Source organism: Pavona decussata, unplaced genomic scaffold (assembly GCF_977016875.1).
Source record: "Pavona decussata unplaced genomic scaffold, jaPavDecu1.1 SCAFFOLD_69, whole genome shotgun sequence".
Classification (NCBI taxonomy): Eukaryota; Metazoa; Cnidaria; class Anthozoa; order Scleractinia; family Agariciidae; genus Pavona; species Pavona decussata.
In genome coordinates, this window is record NW_028145488.1 from 2839489 (window position 1) to 2867442 (window position 27954).

The window sequence follows — 27954 nt, forward strand, 5'->3', positions numbered from 1 at the left end:
TTTATAATTTCCACCAATCTCTTTAGTGGCTGTACAACAGACTCTGCGTTTTCACTTCAGCTTATGCCTTTTCCTTCCAGACTCTTTAGGAGGGACCAAGTCCTCATCCTCTATTCCCAATGACTGCTTAGAAGATTCGCTACTGTTGATAAGCTTGTCAAGTCTTATAACTAAATGGAATCTCAAGCCCCAGGCTGCCACCTCTATTGATCCCCACACCCTGCTATTATGGACTGTCGCTCTTACGGACACTAAACGACGTCCCGAGGGTGTCCGCTACAGCGAGAGTTGACTTCACAGGAAAGCAGTAATGCTCCGAGTTTCGGTGAGGGTAAAAGACGGAATGAGTTTGCGGAATGGCATGTGGCATGGCGTGCGGAATGGCATAATTATGCGAAATACGATTTACGTGGGAAATAAATTAACTGAAGAGCGCGTCATGTTTTCGCGCCAATTTTATAAGAGCAGCAGCTTTTTGATGGTGCGGACTCTTGCTAAATATTAACAACAATTCGAGGATTTGATCGTCTGATTGTTGATTTGGAAGAAGTGAGGGTGAAGAAAGCGATGAAAACTGTTTATAGTTTTCGCATTCAAGGAACTATGAGTAAATCCGTAGTAAATTAAATTTCATGTTCACTTTACTCCATGCGACTTCGGTTGACAAAAATAAAGTGGCAGCGTGAAGTCTTCTCAGGACAAAGATTGATAATTTACCGAGGGCAAATAATAAACATCTTTCCTTTTTTTTTAAACCCTCGGTAAAAGATCAATTCTCATACCCTGTATGCTCGATGATTCATTTATCATGCGCGGGAAAATGAACAACAATTTGACCAAAATGCATTTGTGATAAGAATAGTTTCACAACCTTTCACACAACCAGTGTCGATAATTAGACACCATACTTTTCATCTGCTAAATTTTGCTCTAGGGCTTTTTCGCTTTTAAATCTCATTTTAGGTTGGGACGTCTGGCACGGAAAGACCTTAATTAAAGACGGATATGTTTAGTTCGATAACGCGTAACAGAACTATAGCTACCTGAATCGCCGTATTGAATAGCTAGGTAGCTAGGGAGTAGCTCAGCAGCTCAACAGTGACTTGCGTACTCGTCGCTCGACGAAAATGTAAGGTGAGAAAAAGTAGAACATATTTTTCCCATGAGTTGTACAAATTGTAACTGTCAAAGAGTCTGATAAAATGACCGAGTTTAAATTTAAAATTTCTCACATAATAGTTTTGGCCTTGGACTGATGTTATTTCTCCAGTCGGGTGTTGCTTTTTGTCTAGGCTACTCACTGCCACGTTCTTTTTGTCAACTAGAAATTTAATTTATTCTTAGTTCCTTGAATGCGAAACTTCATCGATTTCTTCACTCTCACTTCCTAACCAGCGATCAGACATGTTCTATCCCAGGCGTATATTTTGTAATCCTCGATCTGTTGTTTGTTTGTTTGTTTAATAGTCCGCAACATCGAAAAAACTGCTGCTCTTATAAAATTGGCGCGAAAACAAGATGCGCTCTTCAGTTAATTTATTCCCCGTAAATCGTATTTCGCATAATTATGCCATTCCGCACGCCATGCCACATACCATTCCGCAAATCTTTCCACTTTTTACCCTCACCGTCCGAGTTTCTTCATGGTACAAAAACTGAATAAAGTCAGCTCTAAACGCTTCAGCAGAAAAAATGCGAAAATGTCAAAAAATCGTTTTTCTTCAGTTTTCAAAAAGAATGAGACACAAACGAAACCGGCATAACTTGAGTTTGACCAGAAAGCTTCAATGATGAATTTTTGCACAGTTGAATCTCAATAACTTGAACCAAGAAAATAATCACACCACTTATTATAGCGACATGAAAAAGTCGAATTATCTGTGGCTGAATTACGTAAAAGCGGAAAGCAGGAGAAATTGCATATAGTTCGAGTAATTGAGGATAGCAAAAATGTTTTTTGAAGGTATAAAGAGAAAACCTTTTTTCTTCTGTTGACCATTTCGTAAATTTTGTTAATTTAAAAACCGAGGCGCAGGAAAAGTTGGTGCAGTCAGCAAATTGTGCGCAGACTAGCGCCCCTACCCTGGAATGGCGGACAAGTATTAACATCACTAATGCTAAGGCAGGGCACCAAGATCAAACGGCCTGCGAGTATCAACATTAGAGTTAAGGCTCGTGCCCGGCACAGTGATCCACGTTCTTGGCCGTCGCAGTGCTCTGCTTGCTGTCATTGCACCAACAAAAAGGTCCGTTAATACAAGGGCCCATGTCCAAGCACTATTTCAGGGCCCCCAGATCAAACGTAAAACAGCCTACGAGTATCATATCAACATTAGAGTTAAGGCCCGCGCCCGGCACAGTGGTCCACGTTCTTTGCCGTCGCAGTGCTCCCCTTGTCGCCATTGCAACAATAAAAAGGTCCATTAGTACAAGGGTCCATGGCCGAGCACCATTTCAGGGCAATAAGATCAAACGGGGCACAGGTACTTCCAATTCATATTTTCAAAACGATAGACCATTTCCGAATTGCTTTGAACCTTATCATGAAAGCGAGGCTAAAGGCATATGAAACGTTTTGCTCTTACCCTCGCTTTCATATTGAGGTTCACAGCAACTCGGAAATGGCCAAATCATTTTCAAGTGCTTTCCTTTGATACGAAACAGGACTTGCTTCAGCGTTGGCTCAAATCAATGGCTTTTAACCTTGTCGTCAAACCGAATCAACGTTTTACAAAACAACAACAAAAAAAACAATAAAATAATCAGAATTCGAAATGTTCCATTAAACTAAAAGAGGCTCGGGATATTCCTGTGGCTTGGTTTCATTTCTAATCGGTGGAGAAAAGGGTGCAACTTTATTTTAACCAATCAGAGCGCAACAAAGGAAAACCTAAACAAACGAAGAAAAACTTGCAATGGACAATTAACAAAAACATCACCAAAAACAAAAGTGTATCACATTTTGTCCTCGCCTGGTGTCCATTCAGCTCTTTCAAGGTTAATTTTAAGCTGGCACATGGAGAAAATGCGCCCTGGTTGATGAATTTCGTATCGTCACCATCTCCCTGCTGTGAAATGTGTTGGTATTGTAAGTTATATATTAAACACAAGGAAAAGTGTTTCATACGATTTTAAAACAACGAGAAATGCGCCTCGCTTTTTCAGCCAACTATTCGAGGTGTTTAAAAATCGCATCAAACACTCTTTCGTGTGTTTCATGTAACTTCTCAAACCATTAATAGTTTATGAAAACATTCAAAGCAACCGTTCACTAAATTTTAGGATAATTACGATCACATTTCCAAATCTCCTTCACAGTAGTGATTTCATTTGTTTTCTCTACATGAATTATTAATGAGTTTGAAAAGGAAAAATTCTATGTTGATCTCTGTAAATCAAACAGCAGATATACACAAATTCCTTCAATTGACGAGTTTCTTTGTTCCCTTCGCTTATGTTCTGATGGACCAATTGGTATTTGAGGAACCTTTCACGTTGATCTGTTACTCAAATACAGATATCATACTCAAGCATTTAAACTTCAAATGGTTTAATAAAATTCTAATATTACATTTTACTCCGAATTCGTTTCTCGGAGTCAATTTCATATTTTGTCTCTTGTAATCTACTTGGTAAAAGTCACTTGGCACAAAACATTCAACCCTCCAATTGCGTTACAAGGATTATAGAAAAAGACAAAATCTTCTTAATTTGTGTCTTCTGATTCTAAACTGTCAAATCAGCTTTAACTTTCAAGTTCTTTAATGTCTATGTACAATTGAGATACCAGATTGAAACACCCCAAGTTTGAAATATGTACGGCGGTACATTTGCTTTCTACCTAACTACAAAACGTATACCATGTCTCTGATATAATGTACTCATTTGTTACACTTAATAAAACCAATGAAATTTGGCACGAAACAATTTCATGCCGTACCTGAATTGCAGGAGATTTAACAGTACTAGTATTATAGAAAAAAGACAAAACCTTCTCGATTTGTGTCTTCTGATTCTAGAAATGTTAAATCTGCCTTAACGTCTGTGTACAATTGAGGTACCAAATGCACCCTGTTAGAAATATGTACGGCTGTGCATTAGCTGTCTACCTGACTACAAAACTTATACTATGTCTTTGGTTTGTACAGCACGACATAGCATGAAATAATGTTCACGTTGGTTACACTTTACTTAATGAAAGCAATAACATTTGGCAAGAAACAATTTTCCCCCGTATTTGAATTACAGGAGATTTGTCAGTACCATACAAAGATCATAGAAAGAAGACAAAACCTTCTCGATTTGTGTCTTCTGATTCTAAATGTTCAAATACAATTCAGCTGCTCTGACTTTCACGGTCTTCAAGAGCTATTTACATTACTTACACTTGAAAGGTAATTTCTTCAACAAACCGATCCATTTGGGAATCATGAGACGAGAGAAACCCCACAGTCACCCCAACAGCAAATTCACATTATTACCACGACAACGGAGTTTCATTCTCAATTAATACTTCGGCATTCTGCAGGTAACAGTGAGCCGATACCAGCTTCACATGTGATACGATATTCGTGAGATATTTCCCGATACTTGGCACTTTTTTTGATATCGATACTGTGACGTCTTTGCTCCAGACTTGTACTATGACGTCATTACCGTCGGTAGAATCCAGGCTTAAACGAGCAGAGAACGCTCAAGTTGCTGTGCTGCCAACAGCTAAATTCTTCCGCAAAAAAAGGTTATTCTTGAAAGCAGTAAGAATTCAAATTCCTCTAACGTTATGTGGAATACACATCACGCTTCTTTGAAGTTGTCAGTTTAACGGCATCGAAACAAAACCTGTGTCGTTCACAAGTATCGATACTTGAGCACTCCCAGGTATCGACTATGTGGCATCAATATCGACTCACCCTTACGCTGCAGACTTCAGACTGAGTATCGGCTTCAGACCGAGATAAAATTCTTCACACAGCCTTGTGCGCAATTAGAAACGGCCAGGGTAACAGTACAAGGTATGTGCACAATAAAACAACAACATAACCATGCATTTGCATTACATGCCACATGTTGGGATCGACAGGAAGAGAAGCATCTCTGCGGGGAACTTTGATAGATTCTAAATATACAATGACACTTTTCAAGAAAACCGTAAACTCTTCCACTCCCACAGCAATGCTGTACAAGGTGGTTCTACCTTTTGAGTTTGTGGATAAAATCCTCAAGTGTGACTATTCAAATGAACAGTACTTTCCAGTTGTGTTGTCTATTAAGCTGCCCAAGGTGGTTCTAACTTTTGGGTTTGTGGATGAAATCCTAAAGTGTGACCATTCAAATGAAAGCTACCGAGCAGTACTTTTCTGTGGTGCTGTAGCTACACGAGGTGGTTCTAGCTTTTAAGTCTGTGGATGAAATTCCTCGCATGTGACCAATCAATCAAAGCTACTAAACACCACTTTCCCGTGGTGTTTTTCCTTGTCTTCTGTTTAATGAATTGAATTTTAGGATTTTCTTGAATTTTGAGTTTTAGATGCTCTTTGGAGTGAAACTCAGAGTCGAGCGAGCCGAGTTTAATTTTCTAAATATCCACACGATTGTGTCCAACACGTTGATCTCCTTTGCACTTGCCTCACATCTAATAACAAATGTTTAATCAGATTTTATCTCGGACTGCATTTTATACCCAGCCTCCAACTCTTCAAAACTAATCTGCTTTCGTCATGGTGCGCAGAATTTTCCCCAAATGCTTGAACCTCTTACATCACTTACTACACAAAAAATGAAGAATTTGGCTTGGTGTCTGGTTGAGAGGATCATTGATAACTCTTAATCTGTCAAGATTTCATTCCACTCCTGGGTCATTAATCAAGCAAGCGCGGCCACCAGTGGTAAATACAAAATAACGTATTTTGAGCTAAGAAATGGAGCTGCCTTGAAACAAGGGCTTATGCAGGGATTCCCTTCAACCAATCTACATTATCGCATCTTATTGTAGCTTTGTTTAACGATAATTCCGCGCATAAGCTCAATTACAAGCTAGTTCTAGTTCAACAAGTCCAAAATTAAACTACTCAACCAAAGGAGCGCCGTTACCTTTGACAAACACAATTAACACAGAGGCAAATTTGAAGACAGGAGACAGTTAACCCTTTAAGCCCCAATGGAGATCAGTAGCTTTGTCCTCCTTGAAATACCGTAAACTACCGCTTATAAGCCCTGGGCTAATACAACTTCGTAAGGGGTTTTACATGGCCTTATAAACGGAGGGGCTTATATCCGAGGGGGCTTATAACCAGAATAAAAAAACCGTTTCCAAACGAGCTATAGCAGTGTTGACCGAAATACGTTTTTCACTTACTGGTTTTTAATTAAGCTCTAAAACGTCAATATTTGCAACAAAATTAAAACTAACAACACGAACAAAACTAGACGGCGGCTTGTATCCGGGGGGGGGGGGGGGGGGGGGGCTCATAATCGGATGTATTTTTGGGTTGAAAGGTAGATGGACCTATAACCGAGAGGGGGGGGGGGGGGGGGAAGGGGCTTATAAGCGGCAGTTTACGGTATCGGTAAAACATCAAACACGCAGATCACGAGAATATAAACTGATTTTTAGCAATTTCTCCCAACGTACACCACAACAAAAATGAAGACGTCAATAAGGAGAATTTGCGGTTTGATAGTTAGGGCTTAAAAGGCTAATGACACTGCTAAGGAAGGTTGATACTCTTCACCATTCAACTTCACTTTAACAAATAACTGTTTCGTTAAACATTGTTAAAACTCACACTAGGAATTTAGAATTGGTTCGTGTTTAGCACGCGTGCGGAAAGTTTGGAAAGTAGGAGATAACTGTAAAGGCCCGTTTACACATGCAATTTTTGTCACGCAAAAGTTGCAGTTTTAAATCGCACGCGTAAACTAGCGGCCATTTCATCGCTCATTTGTCACTGGGATATCGCAGGAGACACGCACATGTTTCAAACGTGACACAATTTTGCTTGAATTCATGAAAAAAAGTACAGCGTTGAAAACACACGAAAAACACCATTTGTTTAAGTAAGATTTGAAGTCGTAGCCTTCCGCGAGAAAAATTGTAGTGAGGTGCGACAAAAATCGCTAGTGTAGAAGGGCCTTAAAAGTTCGCCGAGAGCAACTCTGGTTTCTCGAGTGCGCTTAAAACTTTCCAAGTGTGTCCATAACTCGATAGACACACATCTAAAAGGATGAAACAGACGCGGTTTGGCACGGAGGCAAAAGGTGGAACGGGGAAAATGTCGTCTGGTTACTCATAACAAAGCTAACAGAAAATGGTATAAAAAAACAAACAAGAGTGAACGACGAAAATCCAAAACCGTCGGAACTTCCTTAAGTTTATTAGTTACGAGCATTCTAAACTTCTTTTTCTAAATATCTTCTTTCCTTTCATGCAAGAAATCGTATATTTGGGCCGTTTCAAAAATCACTTCGGCTGAGTTAGAAGTTCGACTTCGACTGAGTTAAGTTCAAAAGCAAAGTTCGACGCATTGGATCGCTATCGTCCAAGGAACTTTTGTGTCCATAATTAACATACTAATGTAAACAAAGATGGGGTTTGGAAATGGTACAAAAAGGTTTCCATTGTCCAATAATACGAAAATTTTCCCTGGAAAGCTACCGTTACCCTACCTTCTATTATTTTTATATCAGCATAACAAACCTGTTTACCTTAGAGAATCCGATAGATCCAATCTGTAGTTTGTTTAGTTCTTGCTGAGCTACTTACTAGCATAGCCCCAGAGTGGGCTTTGAATTATTCCCGCCCATATTGGCGTTTCGTTTTCTTATAAAGAGCGACTTGATTTCACTCCAATCCAAAGATTTAACTTCTGTGTCGACTAAATTTACGTGCTCCGGACTCGTTTTCCATCTTTCCGGTTCTTGAAGAAAGTTTTCTTCTTCATTAGCGACCGAGAACAAATTTTCTTAGCTGAATGTAACTTGCAAGTGTTATCATGATTATATGGATGCAGCGCATGCGCCAATCGAGTTATGGATACACGCCTTCGTTATTGAATTTGATTGAGTAAATTTACTTTCACTTTGCTCACGGAGTGGTAGGTTTTAGCACACATTTTCTCCTCCATACAAGCTTACCGTTAAACTTAATGTAATTAATGACTTACAGTCTGCAAAACACTTGCTAAGATCACATCCAATGCCTCTACTCGTAGAACTGTGGTCGTTGATTGTCAAACTCAAAGTAGTTAATGTGTCACTTCTTGCCAGATGATTGCACAGTTCCAGTAACTGATCTTCACTCACTTCACTGCAGCTATTGATTGTAAGACTGAGAGTTGTTAATGACTTATTTCTGGCGAAACCATCACCCAGATGCTTCATCCAGTCTCCAGCCGTGTTACTGTAGTTGTTGATTGTAAGAGTGACTGTATGTAATGACTTGTTTGACGCCAAACCAACACCCAGATCCCATATCCTGTATTCACCCGCGCCATTGTAGTCGTTGATTGTAAGAGTGAGTGTAGGTAATGACCTGTTTGACGCCAAACCATCACCCAGGGTCTGTATCCAGTATGCACCCCTGCCACTGTAGTCTCTGATTGTAAGAGAGAGTGTATGTAATGACTTGTTTGACACTAAACCAGGACCCAGATCCTGTATCCAGTATCCACTCGTGCCAATATAGTCGTTGGTTGTAAGAGGGAGCGTATGTAATGACTTGTTTGACGCTAAACCAGGACCAAGACCCTGTATCCAGTCTGTTCTCGTGCGATTATAGTCGTTGATTGTAAGAGTGAATGCATGTAATGACTTGTTTAACGCCAAACCAACATCCAGATCTCGTATCAAGTCTCTACCCGTGCCAATGTAGTCGTTGATTATAAGAGTGAGTGTATGTAATGACTTGTTAAATTCTAAACCATGACGCAGATCCCGTATCCAGACTCCAGTCGTGCCACTGTAGTTGTTCATTGTAAGAGTGAGTGAACGTAATGACTTGTTTGACGCCAAACCATCACCCAGACTCCGTATCCAGTATCCATCCGTGTCACTGTAGTCGTTGATTGTAAGAGTGAGTGTATGTAATGACTTGTTTGACGCCAAACCTTTACCCAGAACTGACCAAAGGAAATAACTTTCGCCAATGTGGCTGTTGATGGTAAGGGAGAGTGCCGTTAAAGACACGTTTTTCGCTAAACTGTTGCTGAGGTCTATTTCCTTGTCAGTGAGGGAATATAATGTAAGAGTGAGCGCGAGTGTAGCTAAGGAGGCGTTTTCCAACACTACTTCAAGCAGACGTTGCAGCCACCCTACGTTCTCGCCAGGATGGTTTTCGATTGTAAGAGCAAGTGTCGTTAATGACGTGCTGTTTGTTAAACCGTCATTCAGACCTTGTCCCCAGTCATCACTCACGTCACTGATTGTGAGACTAAGTTCACTTGTTCCAGTATCCTTCACTTTAGTGAATACTGAAGGTAATAACGAGGGATCATCAATACAGAAATGAAGGCCACAGGGAGAACAGTCTGATATCAAGTCATGGACAATCACTTTTAAGTTCGCATTGTGGTTGGCACCTAAAAACTGCTCAATAGCAGCCTTCCCGTTAGTGGTCAATTCTCCCCAAATGTTGAAAGTAACGAAGTGTACGCAGTTTTCTATTTTCAGGTAGCTCTTAAGACTGCTTGCAACATCACCAGTTACGTTTCCGTGAATGTTTAGAGAGAGTCGATGCGGTGTGGACTTCACCAAGAGTCTCCCGACAGCTTCTATAACTTCACAGCTCAACTCACCCCAGACGTTTAATGTCTGTTCTAAATTAAAACTGCTCTTAGCCAAAACAGGAGTAAGACAAGCGACCTTAGCAGCCGCCATGTTTCCACTGGTATTCGGGTGGAAAGTGCACGACTGCTTTGCTTTGTTTGCTGAAATTATACCTTTAATAACATTCGCCCAGCTGTCAGGGAGTTCACCAAAGATTTTTACTTCCAAAGCATCCAAAGAGCAATTTTGTAACAAACCTCTTTTTAAGAAGACGATGCCTGATTCACTCAGCCTTCCGAGAACAATCAAAGTAAAAGATTTCAAAACAGCTTGTTCTGAAAGTCCTTCACAAAGGGCAGCAGCTAATGAATCTTGCATGTCTCCAAAAATAGTGATAACAACAGAGGTCAAAGACGTGTTGACTAAAACTGTTTTCAAAGCCAGTATTGCGGTGTCACTTAATGAACCATTAATCTTGAGAACAACTGACTTCAATGGTGTATCCGCGGACAATCCTTTTTCAAGAGCTCTGGCCCAAGCCTCTCCCAACTCATTAACCAGTTCAAACGTCACGGAAGTCAAGGTGTTGCTTGCAGCCAAACTGTTACCAACAATATCAGCTACGTCACAAGGGAAGCTGACGAAAGTTTTAAGAGTAAATGACGATAGCGTTGAGTTTTGAGACAGACCATCATATAAGGCATTTCCGAAAGTTTGGTTTACTGTACATGTGGAAAGAGAGAAACTCTGTAGTTTTGGGCAGGATTTCAGGTAATCAAAAGCAGCATCTCCTATGAGAGGGTTACCAACGTACTTGTCAGGCACAGTTACATCAACAGGGTGCTGTAATTGTGAAAAGTTCTTGCAGTATTTTGCAACCGTAAAAAATTCCACAAAAGGATAGTCATCAACATCTGGTTGCACTTTAAAAGGTAAAGGAATTAAGTAACAAAGAACCATCGCCACTCTTTCAGGATTTCCACTTTCACTGAAACTTTCAGTAAAAAACGTTCCCTCCTCCTTTTTGCACTTAAGCCAGTCCCAGTTGTCACTCCTCAGCTTCTCACCAATCTGTCTGAAAAGGATAATCGCTTCCTCACCCAGTATACCAGAGAGAAACAGAAACACTTGTCGGTATTTTGCTACAATATGGACGTAGAAGTCTAACTGAAACTCTTCGAAGATATTGACGTCTTTCTTCAATAACAGAAATGCCAGGTATTGTGCGGCCAAGTGTTCTTGGAAAGTTTTGTGGAAGAAGTGGTATTCGTGCTGTGGGTTGATCTTTTTCAGACTGGCTTCCTTGAAAACGAGACCTGATATCCGAGCTGCCAGGTCTTTATACATCTCTTCAAATTTTGCAAGTTCTTCTTCACGAAAAGAAAGACGACCTTCTAACAGGCATTTCCAAGCTAACTCTCCCAGTGCCACTAAACTCTGTTCAAATTTCTTCTCAAGAGCCTCGTCATCCTTGGGAGCTTCCAACTTATTTTTTGCACAGAATCTTCGTAAAATGCATCGAACAATAATCTGATAGAGCTCAGTACGACGAGATGGAAGTTCTCCCTCATAGTCCTCAAAAACTACACAGAGAAGGAGCAAATTCAGTGGATTGTGTGGTAAAGCATGGAGCAAAGAGTTTTCCAGAATTGCTGTGATGAGCCTCTCTCCCTTTAACACATGCTCAGGCCCCAAATGCCTGAAGTGCTTTCTGATATACTGAAAAGCATCTTCTCTTGTAAATCCTTTAATTTGCAAAAGGACGTCAAAGTCAAAATTAACGTTCTGTCTCAATTCTATTCCTCTCTCCTGGCGAGATGTGGCCAAAATAAAGGAACATGGAAAAATTCGTCTTCGAAACAATCGATCTACATGTCTTTCAGCTTTCATGGGTAGCTCATCAAGGCCATCCAGAATGATTAAAATATTCTGCTGGTTACGAATATCCTGGATGTATTCGACCAAATCTTTCCTTAAATTTTTATCTTCAGGTAAAAGTTGCTCACTAATGGCATCCATTAGGTCTCCATCTACGTCCCTACATTTCAGTAGCAGTACAATTTCAAATTCAGGAAAGGAATTCAGGATTTTTTCATTTGCCCAGTCATACGCGATTTTAAGACAAAATGTCGTCTTTCCGATCCCAGGGCTTCCTTCTACAAGCACATTTCTATCATTTGAGGATACGAAGATGTTATACATGCCCACCACTTTATCATGTTCTAACCGGAAGTCTGTGTTCCGTCTTGAAACGATTTGTAGTCGTGTGTAAACATCACCAATAGGTAACTTCAAAGTGTTCTCCCAAAGAAGTGGTTTTAAAAGAGAACGCCTTTTGTACGTATCTTTGATAAAACGGACAGCAACAGCCAGGCCTGGACCTACAATAGTAAGAAAAATTATACATGTACAACATGGCATTTTTGAGAGTAAATGGACACAGACAGCAGCATGTAGCATTTACATGAAAGCAAGACAAAAGGCCAGGGCATTTCAGATGCTGACATTTCTTTATCATCATAACCATCACCATCATCGTCATTGTTGTTGCCATGTGATAGCCTGGCTGTGATTGTTTAACACTAGTTTCCTACCAACCTTTTGTTTCACTTCTCAGATGAGTTTGAGACGCTGCAGGAAAAGGAAGCTGACTATAACCTGCTACTGAAGACTGACTTCCAACAGAAAAACCTGCAGAGGGGAGAATTGTATTGAGGTAAAATTAAATACACAAAATAGCACCTTAAGAGTTCAAGTTGTGAAAATCTGAGATATGAGTTGTTACTTCCAAAGTACAACATCATGAAGCGCCGCAGCTCGGGGGCGGCGCCTATTTGACGATTTCCATAAGATGATAAAAATACACTGTAATCGCTGCAATGCGATTCCAAGCCAGCAGTGGGAATTTATTTTCATCGATAGTGATGTTTTTCAGTTCGAAGTGAGTATATCTTGATGCTCTTTCATTCAGTTCTTTCTTCAAAATGTTCGCGTTCTTCAGTTCTTGCGTGAAGGCTGTAAACTTCGCCGGTACGACAAGCCCAACCTCCCTCTTTCTCTTCCCTGTAACTGTTGCAGTAAGGAGATTGTCAGCGTTTACTGGTACAATCAAAATGTTTTGGCTTTGTGGTATGAGCCTTTTAATAAGTGCCGCCCTCGAATAAGCGCCGCACAGGAAACATGAAAAATTAAATAAGCACCGCGGCGCTTATTCGAGTAAATACGGTACTGCTAGGATTTGAATGTCAAACGTGTGGCATATGAAATAAATGTGATGATATATTTCCAGCCTGGTGAATGAACGAGAATGATGTATTATTCTAGAAAGTGACACAGACATACTCGGAAAAAAGAAATCCAATTGCTCCTACCATGCCTGTGTCACTTTCTAGAATAAAACATCATTCTCAACAACGTTTTTCTTTTGTTTCTTGAAATGTAATTTATATTAGTGGTAAAAAAAATGTTTCGGATCAATCTTCATCCATCTTCAGTACAAATCCCGTTAGTGGGTGTTAAATAAATACAAAAAGTATAGTACAATATAGCTAGTTAAACTTTTTCATTTTGAAAACTGGTATCTGCCCACCTTGTAAACTTCAATATTGAAGTGATAGTTAAGTAGACAAATCTGGTTAGCTGGCATTGTTTTACATATTAAGTTCCTCTACCTGGTTTGGGTCGAAGGCTGACATAGTGATGTTCATGCAGATGTCCCAACACAAGCTGGCTGCTGCTGCTAACATCATGTTCTGGGTGGATAGTTAAGTCATGTGACAGACTGCTGATCACATGAATGCATGTTTTAAAGCAGTTTGCTGCAGCATGGAGAATGATGTGGTCACCCCATGTCCCATCTGCTGCCATGTTTCTTAGGTAATCAGGCCAAGACTGATGTCCATCTACAAAGTTAAACAGTTCTGTCCCATCTTGCTGCAAGAGAAGAACATAACAATTAACAAACAATGTCAAAATACATTGTGCCACTTCATCCAATGATCAACTGGAGGGTAAAGCTTTTCACTAAATTGACCAGTGTATGAATCTGCAACAAACCAAATTATACCGAAACATGTTAACTGTTCCATAATTTAATTAATCCAATATGTTATGCATTAATTTGTTAATGAATAAGTGAAGCATCAGATACAATGCAATTTCAGAACTTTGCTTGGCTTTAAGCATCCACATGATATCATCCCTTGAGTAATGTACCAACTGTCCAAGAAATAGCAACCATTTTAGAATTGACTTCTGCCTTTTCTTGAAGCAACAATTAAGTTTTATCTTGATAGAGGTATTTTTCAGTCAGTGACACAGGCATATTGTACTCGGAAAAAGAAAATCTGAATTCTCCCCCCTAACAGAGTTGAACCTTTGACCTTCCATTTGGATGTTATAGAATAATCGGGCTACAGGAGACCTGTGGGAGCTAAGACAATTAAACTACATTCATGCACTGACAAACACCTGCATACTGCTAGGATTTGAATGTGATAATTATTGTGTTTATCTAATGAATTCACAATAAAGGTATATTTTTCAATCAGCCACTTTGGCTTACTCCAAAAAGAAACTTCAACTTCTCCCATTTTATTGCTTTGCTTGGTTTGTATAACCATAAAATGGAACCAAACTCACTTGTTAGACATTACCAATACTTAACATTCAGGCGCATAGGAAGGGGGGTTCGAGGGGTTGGAACGAACCCCCTTTGAAGATCAATGATAGCGGAAGAAAAACTTTAAAAAAAAAGTCCTGTGGTCGAAATACATCAAACAAAGAAAAATAGAAATATTAACCAGTTCTCAGGCCTAACACTAAGGGTCAGTAAGCTGCTTGGGCTAGTTTCCTCTGTAATTAAAGAAAGCCAGGTCAATGTTCAGCAGCTCACTGATTTGCTGGATTTCTATCAAGATGATCTACCCTCTCCACAACTCTTTTCCTCCGAATTCCAGAGGTGGAAAATTATGGTTCAGGACGGACGAATTGTTGCTAATTTGAGTGCTCCGTCACTAAAAGCATGTCACCCCGATGACTTCCCCAACCCGTGCATGCTCCTGAAAATTGCTGCCACCCTTCCAGTCACCACTTGTGAATGTGAACGTTCCATAAACAAAATGAGGAGGTTGAACAACTACTCAAGGTGTACCATGGGAGAGAGTAGGCTGTCTGCTCTGGCTCTAATGCATATCAAAAGTGATATATCTCTCAATCTTGATGAGATAGTCAATTTGTTCGAAGGCCTACACCCGAGAATGATGCAGTTACCAGCTTGGTGTATGACTATCAGCAAATCGAATAGCTATCAGAACTTGACAGGGCGTGGAATGTACATTGAACTTTGTTGTTTTAAGTTGAAACAATTATGCCGTTGAAATGATGTATATTGCTTAAAAAGCTTCTGTAAAGTTGTGATTTGCCTAAAATTGGTCTCAAAATGCAGGAAATGAGGTTCTGGGAACCTACATGTAGATTTTCAAAAATTTCCGGGGGAGCATGCCCCCGGAACCCCCTAGTAAGAACGCCTCCGGTGCTCAGCAAGATTTGAGGCTCAACTAACACCCCTATCGAAACCTTAGCTACGTGCCTGACATTGTAACTTACCAGTGTAGGGTTCTCTTTGAGGTATTGGACTATGTAGTGCCTTAATACTTCATGAGAGATTTGGATTCCTTTCACCAGGTTCAGTTGTTCTGATAATGCATAAAACATGCAATTCCCTGCTCCTTCATTATCAGAAATTTCAAAGCCTTTGTCTGAAACAATTTTCTTTAACTCCTCTAGAAGTTGTGTCTTGCCGATGATCTTGCCTGCATCATGTCGCATTTGCTCAAGACCACGGAAAATTTGTTCAGCTGTCATAACTAAAAAGCAACCAATAAAAGGAAGAACAAGTGTATTTCTGGACAAGAATCCTATAATAATAAGTTATAGAGTAGACAAGTATCAAAAATCTAAATATTACTTTAACAAGGCAAAAATTAAGACATGCACAGCTAACAGTTTTCGCAAATGTTACATGACGTACATGTTGGCAAATTGTTGTCAGTGATAGTTGTCATTAAAAAAGTAATTCCCACCAACCTTCTGTTCCACTTCTCACACGAGTTTGGTAACCTGCAGGGAAAGGAAGCTGACTGTAACCTGCTACGGAAGACTGACATCCACCAGAAAAACCTGCAGAGAGGAATGAACAATTTTATAACATTAAGAAGAAATATGCATTAACAGTGATTTCAGTAAAGAACAATTGCAGAGACAGCAGTCTGCAACATTTACATAAATGCAGGAAAAATGGTCATATTAAACATCAAAAAGCTTATTGTTTAATTATATTTGCAGATGCTACCTGATAGCTTCCTTAAAATTATTTGATAAAGTACTTAATTCCCGCCTACCTTCCGTTCCACTTGTCAGATGAGTTTCAGAGGCTGCAGGGAAAGGAAGCTGACTGTAACCTGCTACTGAAGACTGACTTCCATCAGAAAAACCTTCAGAATGGAAAATTGTAATAAGCAAAATTATACATCATAGCATCTTAGGAGTGTGAAAATACACAGTGCTTGAATCAGTAACATCAACATGATACAGGGATATACATAATGTACAGGCCTTTCTTTCATTATACCCCAGACCACTACCACTGACCATTGCATTATTATTCTTTACCAATTCAAAGCATGCAATAATACGGGGAAGCTTGTTAACGTTCCATCCAACATCCAAGTTGTGAAAATTTGTCTTCTGAGCTGTTACTTCCAAAATCCAACATCCAAGTTGTTTGATCTGACATTAGGACTGTGAAAATTTGACATCAGTGAGTTGTGAGAATGTCACATCTGAGTTGCAAAAATCTGGCATTCAGTGCTGTCAATAAGTTTGGAAGTAGATGTCCTGACTGGGGAAGTAGGCAGCAGCCTACTTTTTGAGTGCCAAAGGCACGAGCTTCCTAGGGGGGTCTGGGGGCATGCCCCCCCCAGAAAATTTTGAAATTTAGATGCTTGGAAATGCTATTTTCAACGTTTTCCAGACTGTATTTGGGCCTTAAGAACAATCAAAATTAAGACTATATTAACCATTTTCTATGTTTATTACAAGCGTTCTTTTCATCAAAATCTCAATCACTGGGTTTTAGAAAAGAGTGAAACGATAAATCTTCAACTGCTTATTCAAAAAAATACATTCAATGTTTTAAGTTCATGTCGTCCTTTTGACTTTGCCCTTTGGCGACCTGGTGTACACTAATTGGTAACAATACTGAAGTTAAAGTAAGTTGTCCATATCAGATTCATATAAATTATGCACTTTCTTCTGACATGCGAAAGCCTGGGATCTAGTCCTGTGAAAATGTCCCAGGCATTCCACGACCCTTCGATCACCTCGATCCGCTTCAACTTTTTATACTTCCACCGAAAGCGGACGAAAGGTTAAGACGTTTAAAACTCCTGAAATGTGCCTTTACTTAGACCCAGTCGTTTAAACAGGATGTTTTACAATTATTTTTGCGGGATCGATCTTTTCATTATTTTAAGCCGGTTTCTTACTGGATCCTGTTCTCTGAAAATGTCGAAGGTGTTCCACGACCCCTTCGATCAATTTCCATTGCGCGTGGCAAAGTTAAACACGTTTAAAACTCCTGAAATGCGTCTTTATTTCAACTCAGACGTTTGAGGCAGATGTCTCACAATTATTTTTGTTGAATCTTTTCCTTATTTTAAGTTTCTTACCAAAATTAACAGTAAAGTGAGACGAAAGTAGCCGGCCGAAGATTGGCCAGTAGCCGGCTGTTTTGGCCGGCTACCGGCCCTTATTGACAGCACTGGCGCTCAAGTACAATCCTCCTAAGCCCTCACACATGTAAGTCTCATATGTTAAGCTAACAATAAACTTTTGTCTGTAAACAATTCTGGGGAGGCACCTTCACTTAGAAAGGCTTTGTAAATCTGGTCTTTTTATACCACAGGGCACATCAGCCATTATTAATGCAACAAAGGAATTTTACCTGAAGAGATGTTCATCATTCTTCGCACAAGTGACCTGCACTGCTCCTCCCAGCTGTAAACCTTTGTATACTCTTCACAGATAGACTTCATTTCCACAAGTCGTACATTTCTTCTTTTCTGACGGACACTCCTGATTGCCTTGGCCCACTCTTTAGGATCGTCTGAATCCACTAGACAGTTTGAACCATGAGGCACATTCTTAAGAGCTTCTCCGAGACCAGAGTTACCACTTGCAAGCACAGGAAGACCAGCAGATACAGCTTCAAGAGCAGGCAGACCAAACCCCTCAGATTTTGACGGCATAATAGCAAGGTCTACCTCACAAAACTGCTCAGCCAACTTCTCTCTTTCTTTGAAACCACGTACAACAAGTTGATCACGGGAAATGCCTTGCTGGAGCAACATTTCTGCTACTTGCTGCTCTCTTCCACTTTGTACTCCGACAACCTTCAGTTTGTAGGGCTGCGGCATGTCTTTCAACTCTGCAATTGCCTGAGCAGCAATGTCATAACCTTTCAGCTGCAAGTCTTCACTGTCACCACTCCCTAGCAACAGAACAGAAAATGTTCTTCTTTCTTCTGAAGCTTGCTTTACATCAGCAAACTCAGAGAAGATGCCTGGGGTGAGGTTGAGAACATTTTGATCTTTCTGAAAGGGACGCAGATATCCTGAGAAAGCTTCCGCCAGCTTGGGTCCAACTGCTACAACTTGATCAGACAATTCACAGAGTTTGACTTCTAATCTGTGCTTTTCCTCTCCTTTAGAAACAGCATCTGCATTGGTTTTGAACATTCCAAGCTCTTCGGGGTCAGTATGGACAACCTGAATCCATTTACAATCATGGTGGCGTTTTATCAGTTGCACTTGTTTTCCAAGTTGGACTCCATGTCCAATCACACAGTCCACAGCATGATGAGCTGGTAGAGAGGACAACCAAAGATCTGGATGTATGCCATGCAGTTCTTCTGCCTCAATGAGATGGACATTGTGACAAGCAGCAACTCTTCTTTCCTTTTCACTGCATTCAGGGAGATAGACACTGACTTGCACATCAGGGAACTTTGCCAACTGAATGGCAAGCTCTCTATTGATGGTTGACACACCTCCTTTTGTTGACCTCCATTCACTACTTAGAAGAGTCACCTTCAATGTTCTTCTTGAGGACAAACTTGGGGCTTCCTTTCCATTACCTTCCTGTGATGTAGAGGCTATGTTGAGGATGGAGGACTCCTACAAATTTAAAAAAAATAGGAAATTGATGTACTCAGGATGAGCTGCCAGCAGTGTGCTTCCTGATTCTCAACTCAATTAAGGATACTTCCTGGGTTCGCGGGTGTCCTTTGGAAAAAAAATCGTACGCGCGCAAGTTTTAATAAACCTCTAACAAACTATATATCATTATAAAGCTTAATAAATGTAGTTTCCTATAAAAAATATAATTGAGCGATCTTTTCCTTTTTTAAGTGCCAGGCCAAGGGTTAATAAAGTCTGTAAGCAAAGAAAATAGGGCAAATTATTATCAATATCAAGATATCCATTTTCTGCTTTGAGAAAACAGTATTTTGCTCAGACTTTGAAGCGAGGATCGAGGTAAAACTTGACTTGCAGTTATAAATTAAAACATTCTGGAATTTTAGAATGTCTTCTGGAAGGCAAAAAAAAAAAACAAAAAAACAAATCCACTGATTCCTTTAAAATTGACGCACTCCATCTTCACATTCAAAATCAACTAATTCTCTTCATGAATGTCTGCATGAGATTGGCTGATCAGCCAGGAGTCAAATAACATGAATTTGCGAATTTACTGAAAGTTTGGGGTTTGGGGAAAATAATGGCATAAATGAACAGAATAGTTGTATGTGTTCAGTGCAAATTATGTGCTAGCTCACATCTGTAACTGAGGCTGCACAGATTATTGTATCTTGTATTACACTGTACATCAAAACTAACTACTGTGTGTAAGTTAATAAAACAAACTAAAGGATTTTTAACATTTCTATTAATACTACATGTACAGATCAGTCATAAACTTGTTGCAGGCTAAATTCCTGTAATCTTATATCAACCTTTACCTGTCCCTTTCCCTGTAATTCTGTAAAAAGTTATGTTCACTGAAACTGCATAATTAAAAACATCTTAAGTTTACTATTCAAAATCCATTTTCATAAAATCTCCTTCACAACACTCTAAAGCAAACCAAGCTGTTTATGTATGAAATTCAAATTACTGTAACATAGTTTCTCTGACAAGCTGAATTCAACTTTAATTTTTCAATTGACAATTATTATTGTTGTAATTATTATTACTTTACAGGGCTCAAAGTTTATTTTTGGCTTTGGGAGCACCTGTGCTACCAGGTGTAAATTTCTAGGCGCATTGCTGAAATTTTAGGCGCACAGCTAAAAATTTTAGGAGCACAACTTCAAATACTGGTAGCACCAAAAAGAAAAATCAGAAGCTTCAGACATTTTATTAGTGATCGTTTATAATGGTGTCATGACGACACCGACATGTTGTTAATTTCTTTTTCTTATTTTCGCTTGCCGATCGTTAATCAGCACGGTAATCTTTTATTTCAATCATGTGTTTGTTTCTTTCAGTCTCTTACTGTACGTTTGAGATAGCAATAATACTGTTACATTTTTTTGAATATTACATGTTATGGTACGTTCAACAAGATAATAGGGCAAAACGAAGGTAAGGAATAACGTCATTTAATCCTCTCGATCAGACGAAATCCTTCAAGTCCCACGGGTCACCCGACTGAAATTAATTCATTTGGCTACTTTCTGTAGTCAAGGTTAGGTCGCCTTGATTTCTGTCCACTGTTTAACCACTTCACAACTGCTGGAGGTGGGTCAAATGTGTTGAAAAGCAGCAGCCGGCTGTTTGAGAATAAATTTTCTTTTTGTAAATGAGTGTTTCGAAAAAGAGACTAAATTACATTGTTGACAGCGCATTGACTTAACTGTAACACTTGTTCTTACCTTGAAGAAAAAAAAGTCTCTTAACCCAGATTGTTTAATATCGGCACAAAAAAAGCGAACTAAATTGCGTGAGAAGCACGTGTTTCAGAAGGTTGCCTTCACTCGTACGTACGTGTCAGCGGTGCGGTTACATAACCGAGAAGAGTCTGGGGTAAAGTCTGGGGTGGGATGAAACACAGACAAGAAATGGACTTGGGGAAACAACAAATAAAACACACAGACACTGATGTAAGAAAAACGGTGCAACTTTCTTATGTGGAACCTAATTGTGTTACATCCACATTTGAATTTATTATTTCAAGCTTCTGTTTCGTGTTAATCAGGCAGAGTAAACAAGAATTGTCAGGTGAGGAAACAAAGTGGCCCCGATTCAGGCGCACTGAGCTTGGGCGTTTTTAGGTGCGTGAGTGCGATCACATAAAATTTTTTAGGCGCAAAATAAAAGATCTAGTCACATATGCGACCAGCTGGTCGCTAACTTTGAGCCCTGCTTTACACCGCCAGAGTTCATTCTCACATCCAGAAGCATTTAAGCTTATAATTTGCAAAAACAGTCCTATTTTATTTCTATTTTATGGCTATTTTAATCCTATCACACCTATTTTTATACTATTTTATTCACAAGTAATTATATTTTATTTCTATTTTACCTGATAAGGAAAATAGAGCATCTATTTTATTTGAGTTTTACTTCTATTTTAAACCTATTTTAAAGCAAGATTGAACCAGGTGCTGTATTTTATTTTTCTTTTTTCATAACAAGCTGAAAGATAGCTTGTTCAACAGGCTATTTTAATCTTATTTTAATTTGAAACATCACTGTTGCTCAGTAAAATAGTAGTAAATTAGACTGTTTTATTTCTATTTTTCTGCACATAGGATTGACTATGGCCAGTTCCTTTGGAAAATATGAAAAAAATAGGCTATCATAATCCTATTTTATCAATGACAACGTTGAACAAATGGCAAAATAGATTTAAAATACTATTTTGTTCCTATTTTTGGAGGTAGATTCTATTCCATTGCAAAATATGTATAAAATAGTCTATTTTAATTCTGTTTTTTTCCTATGCATGGTTAACCTATCATATTTAATTCCTATTTTATTCAGCAATTCAAACTTGGCTTACAATGTATGTAAAAATGTAATTTTGAGGCAGCTGTTTTGTACTCCCACAAAGCAGAACTTCCACTATACACTTGAATTCATAATTCGCAGCTTCTTTCTTGTAACTTTTCTGAACCATGCATACATAAATGGGCAAATTAAGACACTGAAATGCATTTGTGAAAATACTATTACCTTCAATTAATCTTGAGGTCATTTCACGCTAAAAAATCAGCAATGTTTTGAATTGTAAATCATTCAAGTACAATGCTAGCTAGCTTTTTACAACGGGCAAAAAAACGGTGGAGTCACTACACAGCAACAATGGCAGCCATCTTGGATTTCAGTCAGACTGGGAAGACTGGGCATGAACAAAGCTATTTTGGTCAGCAGCCATGCCACTGCAGGCTCGCAGAAAAACCGTTTCATTTTAGATTTTAAGCGGGATTGAAGTTTACACGCATCTTTCCTCTGGTTTTTTACTTCTGTTAAGCTAAAAATGATGGCTTCAAGCAGCATAATGTGGATGACTACTTTAAGAGAGAGGTATGCTTTGATTTAGTTAATAATTTTGATGAGAAACTGCATGAGAATGCATGATTTTATAAATAAATATAGTCTGCTTGGAATGAGTAGATGTGCTTCTTGAAATTTTATGGCTCGATCCATTTATTTTTAATATACTGGTCCACTGAAAAGAATAAACCATAACTGGCTTCAATAACAGTTGAGATTCGCATTACAATGACAAACTATACATTCCTCCAACCTCTGATCATGCCACATGCTTTAGATTCTATGACATTCCCTACACTGCAAAGCCAAATCTGAACTGGATTTTCCATAATATTTATAGCCTTCACAAACGTTTTTAAGTAGTACTTTGTAGCCAGATTAATATCATGTCTTGGTATAAGTTGAAGACTTCTTTGTCTAATCTTGATTTTGATTCAAGTTGCATGATTAACTTCATGGAGTACATGTATAAGTATTATTTTTTACATGCTCAATAATACACTATACTTTTTTAGCACCATGAGTTAAATTCTGTATACCCTCATATTTTTAATTTACTCATCATTGTTACGGGGGAAAAGCTCACTGCAATATGTGTCAAAAATCATACTTGTCTAACAGCCTTGATCAATAAGACAAACTGACTTATAAAGTGCACAATTTTCTGTTTTACTACAGATTGTGAAGGCCAAGACTCGAGACTGCAGCTTCAGAGTCAAGTCACCAAATCCTGATAAATATAAGCTGTCATTTTTGACTGCCAAGACTCTTATCTGTTATTGCATTTGACGTTAGGAAAATGCATACTTTCATGTCGCTTTTAAATCTTTCTACATGTAAACGCTGTGTGATTTGGGTTTAGTTGCCATCTTGGACCGGCTGACCAATTGCCTTGATTTCATGCAAGAGCTTTGAATCCCGCTGGCTAAGAAAAGTCCCACGGGTCGATTTTCTGGACAATCAGTACAATAAAAAATATAATTTCACTGGAGATCAAATGCACGTTACCAAGCTATGATTATTATTCGATTTTGTTATGAATCGTGAGTTATGCTGCTACAACTCGGGAACAATTACCAAATAAAATATTTTAAACCAGCAATCAGTACAATAAAAAATATAATTTCACTGGAGATCAAATGCACGTTACCAAGCTATGATTATCATTCGATTTTGTTATGAATCGTGAGTTATGCTGCTACAACTCAGGAACAATTACCAAATAAAATATTTTAAACTTGCCTAATGCAGTATTGGTCATTGCTTGATATCACAGTTGAAAATGGCAAAGGTGTAATCTTTTTTATGAATCCAATCATCTTTCTTGTTAGCACATCCCCTTTAACCTTAACACAATTCTAGACAAAGCCATGTTCTGAATGTTTCTTTCCAGAGAAGTTCATTGTGAAATTGTCCTGCTGTTACTTATAACGTTTGTAGCTCAAGCTGGCCGTGGTATACGGTTTGAATTACAAATTCATATAGTGTGCAATGCGTGGTTATTAACCATCCAGATATACATATGTAGGTAGATGAGGACTATAATTTATCGATCAATAAATTTATGTTTTGATCAATAATGATTTCTTGAAACATAAGCAAGCGAAAATTAAAGTTAATAGCCGACGTTTCGGCGTCATCGTGACACCATTCTCAAGGCAAAGTAGATAAATTTATGAATTTATGAATAAATTTATGATATGTAATATTGACAAATACTACAACTAAAGCACACGAAAATCTAGGCTGAGGATTTAGATACAGTTTGAATTGTCACCTACTCTCAACCTATTTTATAGCTATTTTATTGCCCTATTTTAAACCTATTTTAAAGATATTTATGCCCTATTTTTTTGGTATTTTATCCCTGTTTTATGTCTATTTTAAACCTATTTATATCCTATTTTCCAAGTTTTTTCCTCTATTTTATCCCTGTTTTATGTCTATTTTAAGCCTATTTTATAATCAACATTTCAAATTGCATACACATTTTACTCTATTTTATAGCTATTTTAAAGCTATTTTAAAGCTATCTTTTAGGTAGTTATGACTTGCTGGTTGGTCTATTTTTTTACTATTTTTTGTTTCAAAGTAATAGGTTTAAAATAGGTTAAAAAATACCTTTAAAATAGTCTTGAAAATAGAGAAAAAATACAAAAAAAAAAATAGGAAAAAAATAGCTTAAAAAATAGATATAAAATAGATATAAAATAGGCACTATTTTCGTAAGGGTAATACAGCTCATCATAACAGACAACCACGTTTCCCCTGAAGGCCAAAGATAATACCTTTGATAGCCTTGACATCACAGGAAGCCTTTAATCTTGTTGATCACTGAAACTGAAAAAAAAAAAAAAAGAAACTCAAACTTTTAATAAGAACTGTGGTTGGGAAATTAAAAAAGAAACTATTAAAAAGTAAAAATTGATCCACAGAAACAAACATGAGAGGGAGACGGAGAGAACTCTAATTAGATTAACTAAACTTTAGAAATAGTGGCCACAAATACAGTCAAATAGCAGTTAGCACAGGTTTTAAAACATATACTACTGTTGTCTTGAAATCTCACAAGATTTATTTAGAAAACACAATAAAAGCTTACAAAGGCCATTAGGTGAAAGCACATGGCTCTCCTATAATACACCACTGCGCATGTACCGAGTGTTACTAGGCAACAATGAAATGTAATAACACCGCTGAATATCATGACAACTGTCCTTTAGTTTCTTCTTTACTGTCTTATAACAGATGCATTGACCAAAATTCAGACTTCTCTTACATCCATACAACAACAGTAATTAATATTAATATAAATTACTGGTATCAATGTTGTAACTTACCAAATCATACTGCAAGAACATTTGCACATCTTGAGCCAACGCTTTAACACATGAACTGACAGATAAACTGAAAACACGAGTAGAACACAAATCTTATAATTAGGCAGATAATGTAATATTGTTTAAAATCATTTCGACGCTTTATCGTTTAGTCTGAGATCAACAAATTATGGACGCTAATGATAATTATAATTCATGGCCAATTTAATAAATTTAATAAAATTATTTAATAAAACAATTTAATAAATCAATTTAATAAAATTTAATAAAAACTAAACTAGTGAGCAGCACTCTGCGAACTGTACATGTAGTTGTATAACTTCTTTATTTCTCCTACATGTACGCGTTTCATGTGACTGACGGAGTTTAACAATACATGATGTGCCTGTATATATATACCTAACTCATGCTTAGAGTTTACATTTTGTAAAAACACACCAACGGAATTGCATATAGAAAAGACAAACCCCGCGGTAATGCATCTAGAAAACAGGCGGAAGATTTCGGCAAGGCGTGACATACTTTGTGCGTGATATAATTTTGGGGCCCACAGTTTTAGCTAAAACTGTACATACTTTGTGCGTTAAATTATTCAGGCCATGAGTGTCAAGCTACATGTATGCGATCAGGGTGACATCTCGGGTCTAACTGCGTCTCAAGAGGTTTAATACCATATACTTTTAGAGGTGTCTAGCGTCCAAGCAATGTAGCGCATTCGGTTTAAACTGTAGATACCTAAACCCCTACATGTTCATTAAAGGTCTTAAGGCTTAGAGCTGGCGATCAAACTAAAATACCAAGAATTTTGAAATAAAATGAATTGTCGCACTTTTCACAACCTCTTAATGCGAGCGTCTGAATCACCTTTTGAAAGCTACTCTGCACTTTTCCGTATTCAATCGTAGTAAAAAGTTATAGAACAATTTTGAAATAGGATTTAAAAAAATGTGGAGTGCTCAGACCAAAATCACTCTTGGGGAAAAAATATTTCGAGAGAAAAAATTTGCAGACACTTTTTTGTTGTTTATATGTTAAACTATACTAGCTACTGTCCAAATTGGCAAACGAACAAATTCCCTAAAAACACCGCTAAAAATTCGATAATTCGTTTTATTTCCAAATTCTTGGTGTAGTTTGATAGCCAGCTCTATAAGCTTTAATTTGATGTTGGGGTTTACATGGAGGTGTCTACAGTTTAAACAAATAAAATTAATTTGCATGTGTCTATCGACATAGCGTTCCTCAATTTTCAACGCGAACCTCATTTATCAAAGTCACGGAGGCACCTCAAGTTAAACTTAATCCAAAGAAGCAGTTAATAACAATATAAAACGTGTTCATGAAGTTAATAGTAAGCTAAGATAATCAATTTCAGCCAACAATCTCACAACATGCATATGTAAGCTTTAATTCCAACGCGAAGCCGCCATGAATAATAAGACTTGATTAATCTCGAGCTTTTTCAAAGCACTAAGACCCATCTTCATTGAAAGATTAAAGTGGATATTGAGTCGAGGGTTGTCTGAAAGTTAAAACCAAACTAAAGAGAGCAACCTATACACGCTATATCCACTTTGTCGTATGCTTACCTTCGACATTGAAATTCACCAAACAATCAGCTTCACGATCCACGGAGAAAGTTGCTCCATGAAGTTAATTCGACTCGCTACATGTTAACAACCTCGGTAAAGGAAGGTTTTCTCACCCCATGATTGCAATATCAATAGCGAAAGTAGGAGTAAATTATGTTTTAACACGAGAAGGTAGAGGAAAACCAGAGGAAACCATTCGCTTCCTCCTTCTCGTAATTATGCACACTTTGATGAAGGAAGGGATTTTTTTTTTCCAGATTGAGCTTCGTTTTCCAAATATGGAAATGATCTGATTTGCAGGAATGCAAAGTCGGGACAATGGACTTACGAAAAAAGGAAAGTGGAATTCTCGTGCCTTTCGTACTTGCTGTCATAATTCGGTTCGTAATACCACAGGTCACCAAAGCGTAATATAAAAGTTTGTATGGCGTTAAAATTAAATCGAAAACTAGGCAATAATATTCCCACAAAAACCCACAAAGATTATAATAAAGTCTGAAAAAGCTTACCCGTCCGGTGTGTTTTGCTGTGTTTTCAAGGCTTCTCAGTGCTTCCAAACGCCGTTTTGAGCGGTTTATCTCTCAGCCGTTGGTCCACGTGCATCACTGTATTATGTTAATGGAAAGGTTGGAAACTTGAAGTCGAATTTGAATGAAATTTGACCCGTCATTTGAGGAGAGCACTTCGAAAACGTCGCTAAAATTTCCTTGAAACTTAACACTTGCTTACCTGCCTCACCATATGTCAAGAAGGATGATGTACGGTCCTTCCTGGGCAGCTCATTTTCGGAGAAGTTCATTTATTGAGACACAGGCCTTCGTTGAAAACAAAGTTGATTTCAAATCGGGCGCCATTTTTGCCGCGGATCGAGCCGTATCCCGATCCGCCTTTTTAACCACAAAATTAACTTTTTTAAAAATACATATAAAATAAGGAAATGCTAATGAAAGATACGAAAAAACTGACGAACGAAAGTGAAAACAAAAGATATTTTAACTAAGATTGTAGTATACTGACATCTTTCGTTAAACCCCGAGTATGACGCATCTTTGCGAATCCTTTACTGACTTCCATTGCTGGCTTAGCGTACTAAAAAAAAAAGGTACAGTGCTGTTGATCTTGCCACATTTTCTAAACCGAATA

General features: G+C 38.3%; 2 protein-coding genes across 5 annotated transcripts in view; both read right to left on the bottom strand.

Annotated features, from left to right (window-relative positions):
* The window catches only part of LOC146477775 (uncharacterized), a 291187-nt gene that overhangs the window by 147093 nt on the left and 116140 nt on the right, over positions 1-27954 (bottom strand). The window lies entirely within an intron of this gene.
* On the bottom strand, positions 7824-24685 carry LOC146477787 (uncharacterized). The gene is made up of 8 exons (XM_085113074.1): positions 24668-24685; positions 17768-18998; positions 16164-16256; positions 15850-15942; positions 15370-15629; positions 13434-13695; positions 12361-12453; positions 7824-12185 (listed from the first exon to the last, which is right to left on the bottom strand). The coding sequence occupies exons 1-8, from the start codon at positions 24683-24685 to the stop codon at positions 8101-8103; spliced, it is 6135 nt and encodes a 2044-aa protein (XP_084969200.1). The 3' UTR covers positions 7824-8100.

Bases quoted from the DNA above. Each gene is read 5' to 3' on its own strand.
- LOC146477787 (XM_085113074.1), bottom strand. The intron at 15,943-16,163 runs GTAGGCGGGAAT...TCCTCTCTGCAG, and splicing joins TCTGACAAGTGGAACGGAAG to GTTTTTCTGGTGGATGTCAG. The intron at 12,186-12,360 runs GTTGGTAGGAAA...ATTTACTCTCAA, and splicing joins TCTGAGAAGTGAAACAAAAG to AAATGCCATGTTGTACATGT.